Source organism: Setaria viridis, chromosome 8 (genome assembly GCF_005286985.2).
Source record: "Setaria viridis chromosome 8, Setaria_viridis_v4.0, whole genome shotgun sequence".
NCBI classification, from domain to species: domain Eukaryota; kingdom Viridiplantae; phylum Streptophyta; class Magnoliopsida; order Poales; family Poaceae; genus Setaria; species Setaria viridis.
The window spans coordinates 34,880,517-34,890,221 of record NC_048270.2 but is presented as its reverse complement, the minus strand read 5'-3'; the positions used below and the strand labels follow the sequence as shown (position 1 = coordinate 34,890,221).

The following is a 9,705-nucleotide window of genomic DNA, read 5'->3' as shown; positions in this document are numbered from 1 at the left end:
CCTTCCTCACCGATGCATGGGACCCGAAGGCGGCCTCGTGCTTCACGATCCCGCCGCCACCGCTCGAGGGCGGCCACAAGGTGAAGCTTCTCCGCCTATTCCTCGCCGTTCGCGCTTGCAGCGGGTTCGCCGTCGTCGCGTCCTATGGGCGCTGTTGCCGAGGCTATCGGATTCGACCCCGCCGCCGCCATGGCCGTCAAACTAATGTATCGTAAGTACCTTGAGCTCGTCGATGCCAGCCAGCACTTGGGCTCAACGAAGGACAGGTTCGTCCTGTCGCCGACCAAGGACCAAGCGCTGGATCGGCGCACCTGAAGAGGAAGAGGGACCAGCTCGTTGGCTCGTTGGGATGCACAACTGGGTGCATCTCATGGCAGGGGTGGTGGCAAAATCCTCCATGCGCAGGTCCTGCTAGCGGCGCTAGAGGCCGACTTTTTTGTTTTTTACTTTTTTTTTTTAAGATTCTCACAAATACGTCTTTGGTGGAACCAATTCCAAAAATAGACCCCGCCATCCACGCTAGCGCCAAGCTTACACGTCTCGGTACCAGCCATCTTGGCGCCAAGGTCCATGCGCAGCCGCTGACGCGGATGCCGACGTGGCGCATGATGGCGCCAAGCTTTGGCGCCGTAGGCCTTGGCGCCGAGCAATTTACCGCGTGCCTCCTGGCGTTTCGAACGAAACAAGTATAATTATTCTGAGAAGTGTGCAACAAACTACGCTCTAGTTCAACTGGTTAGGACATGGGCTTCTTATTCCAAAGATCAGAGTTCAAAAAAAAAAGGGTATGCTAGTTCCGGGAGTACTCACCTGTACCGGTTCGGACAAAAAAAAAAGGTATGCTAGTTCCGGGAGTACTCACCTACCGTGCGCAGGGTTTGAACTCGGGTTTGAACTCTGATCTTTGAAATAAGAAGCTCACATCCTAACCAGTTGAACTAGAGCGTAGTTTGTTGCACACTCCTTGGAATAATTATACTTGTTTTGTTCGAAATGCTAGGAGGCACGGGGTAAATTGCTCGGCGCCAAGGCCTACGGCGCCAAGCTTGGCGCCAAGATCCACGGCGCCAAGGCTGGCTTGGCGCCATCCATGATGGCGCCAAGCCCCCGCCACGTCGGCATCCGCGTTAGCAGCTGCGCATGGACCTTGGCGCCAGGATGGCTGGCGCCGAGACGTGTAAGGTTGGCGCCAGCGCGGATGGCGCCAAGCTAAGGGTCCATTTTTGGAATTGGTTCCGCCAAGGGCGTATTTGTGAGAATCTTTCGCAGAAAGGGCTAAAGAACAAAAAAGCGCCGCGCTAGAGGTCTCACGAGGGGGAGGGAGGTCTCGCGAGGATGAGGTGTCCTGGGGAGGTGGGCAGCCTAACTAATGGGTCCAATTATGATGACGTGACGTGTTTTAAAATATTAGTGGTAGCTATTGGCATCTTCTGGTGTGGGTTGATATGTTTTTTGGGAAAGAAAAATTTTAAAATAGACCTCGATACATTGTTTTGGGAAGAACTTTTTAAAAATTCTTGAAGTTGCTCTTAGAATTACACTAGTCTTTTGGGTTAAGTTACACCTTTTGGGTTAAGTTAGGTGTAAGATCTTATCATTATAGGCTCCAATAGATTTAGTCCTGATGGGGTGCCGGCTTGTGTGTGAGTAGAGTGGGTTGGGCCGGATTCAGCTCCGCACCCTAACACGCGACTGCCCAGCGCGTGAACTTGGCGGCTGCAAATTGCGCCCATTGAGCAGGCCTCCTGGTTGCCGCGAGACGCGATTAGCAGTAGTGGTAACTAACAAGTTAACCCAGCTGCTGCCTCCCAGATCAGAGTCCCACGTTGACTGGGGCGCACGCGCCGCCAACGGATGGGACAAAGCCCTGTAGCTGTGGGCCCCGCGGCCCGTGCCGTGAAGCCAGTCGTCGGACAGCGGGACAGGGCACGGCCATCTAGGGCACCCGTACTTGCATGTCTGCATCTGCGAAGGCACTGTGGACACGCCTTGTCGTGGAGCCCCGTCTCCGGGAGAGATGAATGGCATGGCGCCTCTCAAAATGTGTGCGCAGGAGCACGAGCACACAAGAGCAGAGAGCGTGGCAGTGGAAAGGAAGCGGCGGCCGACGGCAGGTCGTGAACCGAACGCCGGTGGGACGCCGCCACGCCGGACGCGACACGACGGCACATTGCTCCGTCCACGGGAGAGATGGTGTCGGCGACGCGGGGAGCACCGGTCCGTAGGATTCCTGCTTGCATTGCATCCTCTGCAACCGCCGATTGTCCTCAAGTCCTGACAAGCAACAACGACCCCACGCCGATTCCTGTCGCTGCCCACGTGTCTGCCGTGGCACCTATGTGGACATGATCAACAAGCCCCAACGGATCAAATCCATGGACAGAGGAGACACTGCCTCTGCACAGCAGCACAGGTGTAGTATAGAGAGAGGTTCAGGAGTCTCAAATAGCCAATACAGCAGCTGACACGGCACCGTAACTCTGAGGCCGCGTAGCCACTGGCCAGTGTAGCAGCAACTCTGAAGGAGCTCCAGAGCTGGCTTGCTCCACATGTTGCATTGCAATACCACGCATTGCTTCGATCGACAAGATTACAAGCGAAACACAACCGGCCTCGATCGTCTCCTGGGGCTGAGATTCTGCGCGCGTATTTCTTTCTGACTCTCCTTGCAGCTGCATTGTGTCTAAAAGACTACGGAGTACAGAGTACTCCAACAATCCACAAAGAAATGCCCAGCGCATCGATCATCACCATACATTGATCTCCAGTCGGGAGGTGCAGTCTCCAGCCGTTGAACCGTACCGGCTTCATCAGCAACAGAGCCGCAAGCGTAAGGCCTCATGTATGCCATTATTTGAGTATTGGGTCTAGTTCTGCTGAATTCCATTATGATGCATGTCTTGACAAGCGTAATGTCTTTGCACAGCCGTCAACCAGGGTTATCTATCCTTGTCTTCAGAATTCAGATGATAAGCTGTCTAGCAAGTCACTTCCTTTGTAGCTTGTCGATAAGCTGAACGAGTGCTGATTGTTCAGAACGGCCAAAGATGGCGATCCCTGCATCTCGGAACGGCCAAAGATGGCAGCTGCAATGGTAAACCAAATCCATTTGCACTTTTAGGAATGAGAAAACAAGAAAGAAAAAAATCATGCGATCTTTTCCTCAAATCATGCTGGGATGTTATCAAACAAGATGTAATGGCGGCCGTCAACGCCTTTTATTCACTTCGATGTAACAGCCTTGGCCTCATTAATTCGGCGAACATCGTGCTACTACCAAAGAGAGAGGAGGCTGACTCGGTCCAGGATTTCAGACCAATTAGCTTGATACACTCATTCATTAAAATAATCACCAAAACGCTGGCGCTAAGGCTCCAACCACACATGAACGCCATTGTTTCTACATGTCAGAGCGCTTTTATCAAGAAGAGGAGTATACATGACAACTTTATGTCGGTACGCAATACAGTGAGACGTTTCCATCGCAACGGAGTACAGGCCATCTTCCTTAAACTGGACATCGCAAAGGCTTTCAACTCCGTTAGGTGGGATTATCTGCTTCCATTAATGCAACGACTTGGTTTTCCGACACGCTGGAGGGATTGGATAGCGGCGATATTGTCAACGTCTTCTTCCAGGGTCATACTAAATGGGGTTCCAAATCCACCTCTGAAACATAGGAGGGGGCTACGTCAAGGCGACCCCCTCTCACCGCTCCTCTTCGTCATAGCAATTGACCCATTACGAAGGCTACTACATCTAGCAACGGAAATGGGTATATTCTCCAAACTACGAGGCCGCGGGCCTTCATGTCGGATCTCAATGTATGCGGATGATGCGGCTCTATTCATTGCGCCAAGAAAAGCGGAGGTAGATGCGCTAGTGAACATACTGAATATGTTCGGCGAGGCGACCGGGCTCAAATCAAATTTTCAAAAGTCAACAGCTTTACCTATTCGTTGTCAAGGGATAGCGCTAATGGATATACTTCAGAACATGCCAGCCAAGCTCGGAACTTTCCCAACCAAATACCTTGGCCTACCGCTATCTACATCACATCTTAAAACGGTAGACTTCCAGCCCCTGGTCGACAAGGCAATAGGGAAACTTAACAGCTGGAATGCACGAAACATGACTGTAGCTGGGCGTTTGACACTTGTCAAATCGGTGCTGACAGCCCAACCGGTATATTTACTCACAGCTTTAAAGGCTCCAAAGCAAATCATGAAGACCATTGATGCCAAAAGAAAGCAGTTTATTTGGGCCGGAAATGAGAATGTCACTGGTGGGAAATGTAAGGTGAATTGGACGTGGTCTGCCAGACACAAGAAAGAGGGTGGTCTAGGGATTCTACATCTGGGCAAATTCTCCAGAGCGTTACGTCTGCGTTGGCTATGGCAACAATGGATGAATGAGAGCGCTTTATGGGATCATTGCGATGTCCCCTGCACATTGGCTGACCGTAAGCTATTCGCGGCAGCCACCACTATAACAATCGGTGATGGCAACAAAATTTCATTTTGGGATAGTGGCTGGATCGATGGCCAAAGGCCCCAGGACATGGCGCCCAACCTCTTCAGCATTTCAAAAAGGAAGAACAGATCGCTGCGCGAAGCCATCACAGACAATGCTTGGGTCATAGATATTGACCTCCAGCACCAGAGCTTCTCGGTCACACACTTCATTGAGCTGCAGAAACTCTGGAATGCGGCGAGCCGTCTGCAACTTCGACTAGGGGTCTCGGACACCATTCGATGGAAACTGACGGCCGACGGTCACTATAACACGAATTCAGCATACCAAGCGCAGTTCTTCGGGTCCACAAACACCAACTTCGAAGCCATCATCTGGAAGCCGTGGGCGCCCCCAAAGTGTAAGTTCTTCAGCTGGCTGGCGATTCAGGACAGAATTTGGACAGCGGACCGGTTGCAACGTCGGGGATGGCCGAGCAACCCAAATTGTGCTCTCTGTGAAGCAACTCAAGAGACGCGGCTACACATGTTCACCGCATGCAATTACACAAGGAACGTCTGGGCTCAACTAAGCGTGTGGACGAGGTGCCCGGCCATTGACCCGGAATGCTGGACTCCACATGACACTCTGCATGACTGGTGGACGGCATTAGCAGGCGCGCAGGTCGCTAACAAAAAAGGCTTGAGATCTCTCATCATCTTAGTCATGTGGGAGGTTTGGAAAGAGCGCAATGCGCGGGTTTTCCATCATCAGGAACAATCCATCCCCCGCTTAGTGGCTCGGATAAGGGACGAGGCAACCACGTGGGTGGCGGCAGGTGCTATGCACCTGGAGCGGTTTCTTGACGCCGCAAGGCGCAGTTGAGTGTATATAGGGGTGTATGTTCCTTTTATCTCTTCAGTCCGCGAGCTAAGCTTGCAGTGTGCAGCATGTAAAGTTTTCTAGTCTGTTTCGCCTTTCGAGCATTCCCCTTTATTAATAAAGTGGCAGCTCTCCTGCCTGCTCGTTTCAAAAAAAAAAAGAAAGAAAGAAAAAAAAAGGAAAAATAACCATCTGTCTCAGTGATCCATTTGCACTGATCATAAATTGCATTTGAGGCACAACAAAAGTGAACATAGTGGTTTTTTGTTGGATTTAAGCCATGTGTGTGGCCTAATCTGAAAATTCCAAAGCATGCACAACTTTTAGTCCCATATTGCTAATTCAAGGAGAGGTTGCCTTGATTAAATATGGGAGTCTCCTCTCTATGCAAAATAGATGCATATGAGAGAGAAGAAGATTGTTGTTACACACACGCGCAGCCCGCTTATATTTTCACGTGAAAAATCGCATGACTTGTAGCAGTTTCTACTGCTTGACGAGGGGAAGGAGACATCCTGGTTGTAAGGCAGGCTGTCACATGCTCGTCTCTCCACTCGCGCACTCCATTTTTGCTATGCTGAACCTCTTACTGCTGCGCCTCGTCGACCTTTGAATTTGACGTGCACCGGACTTGAAGGAAAGCGGGATCTTCGAAACCACTGCCGCGAGACTCTTGCACGGGAGGCAATCAGGTTTTTGGGCAGCATCTACACGCGACCGCTTGCTGATTCTGCAACATCTACATCAACACGTTCGACTTCATCCATGTATATGCATAACTGAAGCTTATAATGTATGTGTACATAGGTATACTAATATGTTCCACTGTAATTACAATATGACTATCATCCATGTGCTTGATTATTATGTTTTAGTTATAACTACATAAAGTTGTAATTAATGAGTACACATATAGTTACAAGTAGCTAGAGAAACTTGTTTAGATTCTTTTTACACAATGAACCTTTGGTTGCATTGGATGTATGTAATCAAATGTACACATATGTATGTAAAAATCTATATAAAATTAGGAGTCCACCTATTAGGGTTCGAACCTGGTGTGTACCTATTTAGATGTCTATGGAGTTTAATCGTTGTATGCATCCTCAGTCGCTGCTGAAACCGGAAGTAATGCTTCCTTCATCTAAAAATGTAAAATAATATTGGGACCAATGATATTCCATTTACTTGAATTATAATCAATAATCTATTGGATTATTCAATTAATAGTAAACAAATTTGGTACTTCCATTGTATCATGTGTTTCCCCTGATATAACCTTTTAACCTTGGAAACTAATTTTTTACTCCACAGGTTATTAAACAAGAAAATATAACTCAATATTGAACAGTTGATGACCAATAGTTTTGACTTTTATGGGTTATCAATAATGTTCATGGGCTATGTAGTACTGTGTTGTGCTTTTGTCGTCCTAATCAGATACATGAATGCATCCATGTGCCACATATAATGCATATATACTGTATGCCCGTTGACAGGTCAGGACATCACGATAGCAAAGATTATTGTAGGAGCACTACTATCTGTGGTGCTATTGGTGTTCGTGGCATGGTTTATCCTCTCCTATTGGAAGTGGACAAACAGACACCGTGATTTTAAGAAGCAGGGGAAGCAGCAGGGGCCTACTCAGTTCGAGTATAGTGATTTGGCAGCCGCGACAGACAATTTCTCTGATGAGAGGAAACTTGGAAAAGGTTTCTTTGGGGTGGTCTATAGAGGGTACCTGAAGAAATCGGGATGTGAAGTAGCAGTAAAGAAGATCCTGAATAAGTCCCATGCTATGCCGGAACCAGACACCAAGAATTTTTATGACGAACTCAATGCCATCACTTCAGTAAAGCACAAGAATCTTGTCAAACTCGTTGGTTGGTGCAGTGGAAACAGCTGGAACTTTGTTGAGTTCATGTGTTGGTGTTGGAAGAACAAAAACAATGAGCTCTTCCTTGTCTATGAATTGGTGCCTAAGGGAAGCCTGCACGACCACCTACACAAAGACGAAATAATACTACCATGGGAAACAAGGTACTTTACATATATACCTACATGTTCTTTAATTGAGCATGCAATACTATACATTTGAGATCCAACAAGATATTGAAGATTTTTATTTTTTCCTATCTATAATCAGATACAAGATAGTGAAAGACATAGCATATGCTCTTCTTTACCTCCACCACGAGTGCGACCCATTCATCTTGCACAGAGATATCAAGCCGGGCAATATACTTCTGGATGACAACTTCAATGCCAAACTCGCTGACTTCGGCCTGTCGAGGATCGTTGACTCTGACAGTTCAAAGCTCCTGACGGTCCCTATAGGAACCGAGGCTTACCTAGATCCACAGTGCAAGAAACCCTTCGGGAAGGTCGAGTTTAGCCGTAGCTCTGATGTCTACAGCTTCGGCATCGTCCTGCTTGATATCGCTTGCAAAAAAGATATGGTCAGGGAAACAGTTTGGAAGCAGTACACCAACAGATCTATCCTCCAGGCTGCTGATGACAAATTACAGGGCAAGTTCCATAGAAGTGAAATGGAGAATGTTATCACCCTAGGGCTCTGGTGCTCCTACCCCGATGATAGTAAGAAGCGGCCTAGCATGGAGCAAGTAATGGCTGTCCTGGAGCATGGCAAGTCACTCCCAGACCTTAACTCACTGGAAAATACTTCAGTTTCTACACAACAGGAAGTGTACATCGATCCGCAGGGACCCAGTTCTGCTGGCAGCTCCTCCTATGGGCAGCATGCATGAATCTTTATATCTGTGGTTGAGGGAGATTACTTCGTCATGCATACAGTATGCATGCGTATGCTGAAACGAAATGGCGTGGACCAGCTGCAGCGTCCATGGTCCTTACACATCTCTATTAATAATACAGCATCTGATGTGTATATTGCTTTCTAGCACTGAAAACATGAATAAAGCATGCTGGACTGCATAGATCATATAGCAGGCCTTGTTTTGCATGCATATGTGTTTTGTTGGGCTATGTATTATATGTGTGTGGACCTGATAACCATGGTGATATAAGCCATGATTCTGTATCTGTAATGGATATCCTATTTTATAATTCATAGTCGATCGACTAAAACTATCGCATTTGTTATTTCTTATTAGCCTTTTTTTTTTTACTATATAAGGCTCTTCTTGGATGATCTATAGGGGGCATCTAATTGCTGCTAGTAGCTGAGATTTTCGCAGGCGCGATATGGCCCAATTTCTGGTACCGATTAGTCTCCCTAAAAGAAATTAACAAATCAGCGAATCAGACAGAGTAAAGACTGAACCTCGGGTGGCATTGAAGCTGAAGACGATTTCACTGATTCCTGCTCCACTAAAGCAAGGCTGAATGTAGCGAACATGGCCATCCAAGTGACAATATTTTTGGCGTGCTTGCATTGGACAAATTGGAATAAAAAATGCACCATCGGATGCTCCGATGCCCCACCTGAAAAGTGTCGGAGCAACCATCAGAGCAATTGGTATAACGGGAAAAATATGGCGGATGATCTGATGGAGGTAATTTTACAAGCATCGGAGCAATTCGCTGAGGAGGCAGAGGAAACCCTATAGCACCAGATGTTTCGATGCCCTATGGAGTTGACTGTCGGACGAAGCATATTTTCTTTGAGAAGTTCCAGAGAGGTTTTAGGCAAAAATTCTTCAGCATTGGATGATCCGACAGGACCATTGGAGAAAGCGTTGGAGCAATGACGTGAACAGTGGCACCGGATGATCCGATGGGGTCATCGAATTCCTGAGGAACTTGTGTGTGGGGAGCCAACTGCTAGTTGCACCGGATATTCCGATGCAGGCTAAAAATAGACCATCGGAACATCCGATGGTATCCTTTTTCACTAGCCGTTGGAGCAACGGCTCTTTGAGCTATTGGGGCTTTTTATACCCCCACCACTCGCCCATTTGGAGTTGCTGAAGTATCCAGGGATGCATTGAACACCAAGACTCATCATGAACACATCCATGCATGCCACCAAAAGTGCTTAAGTGATCCATGAAGGGCTTAGTACAAGCTTAGAAGAATGGTTAGTTGTAGGATAGGCCTAAAAAAGAGTGAGTGCATAGAGTGAACCACCGTTGTACAAGAGATGTGCCACTGTCTTGGAGCCTTGATGGCTCACCGGCAAGTCTTCGACTCTCCAGCTTGGTGTAGAGCGGCGTCGACGACCTCTCACTGTGTGGGGGACATGGAGACCCCCTTCCTTCGTGGAGAAGCTCCTTAGTGAAGAAGGCATCAAAGTGACTGAGGGACTTGGCATGAGCCTTAGTAGTCGAGCCTTTGTGGCAAGTCAAGGGGCATATTGGGAGAGATTTGGTGACCAGGAAGTAATAC

The 9,705-nt window shown here is 47.9% G+C and overlaps 1 protein-coding gene across 1 annotated transcript; it reads left to right on the top strand.

The window, feature by feature from the left end:
- Positions 1-4,560: 4,560 nt before the first annotated feature.
- On the top strand, positions 4,561-8,105 carry LOC117834568 (L-type lectin-domain containing receptor kinase IX.2-like). Its single transcript, XM_034714119.2, has 3 exons — positions 4,561-4,873; positions 6,834-7,377; positions 7,484-8,105. Exons 1-3 carry the CDS (start codon positions 4,561-4,563, stop codon positions 8,103-8,105), a joined length of 1,479 nt encoding a protein of 492 aa, XP_034570010.1.
- Positions 8,106-9,705: the final 1,600 nt, after the last annotated feature.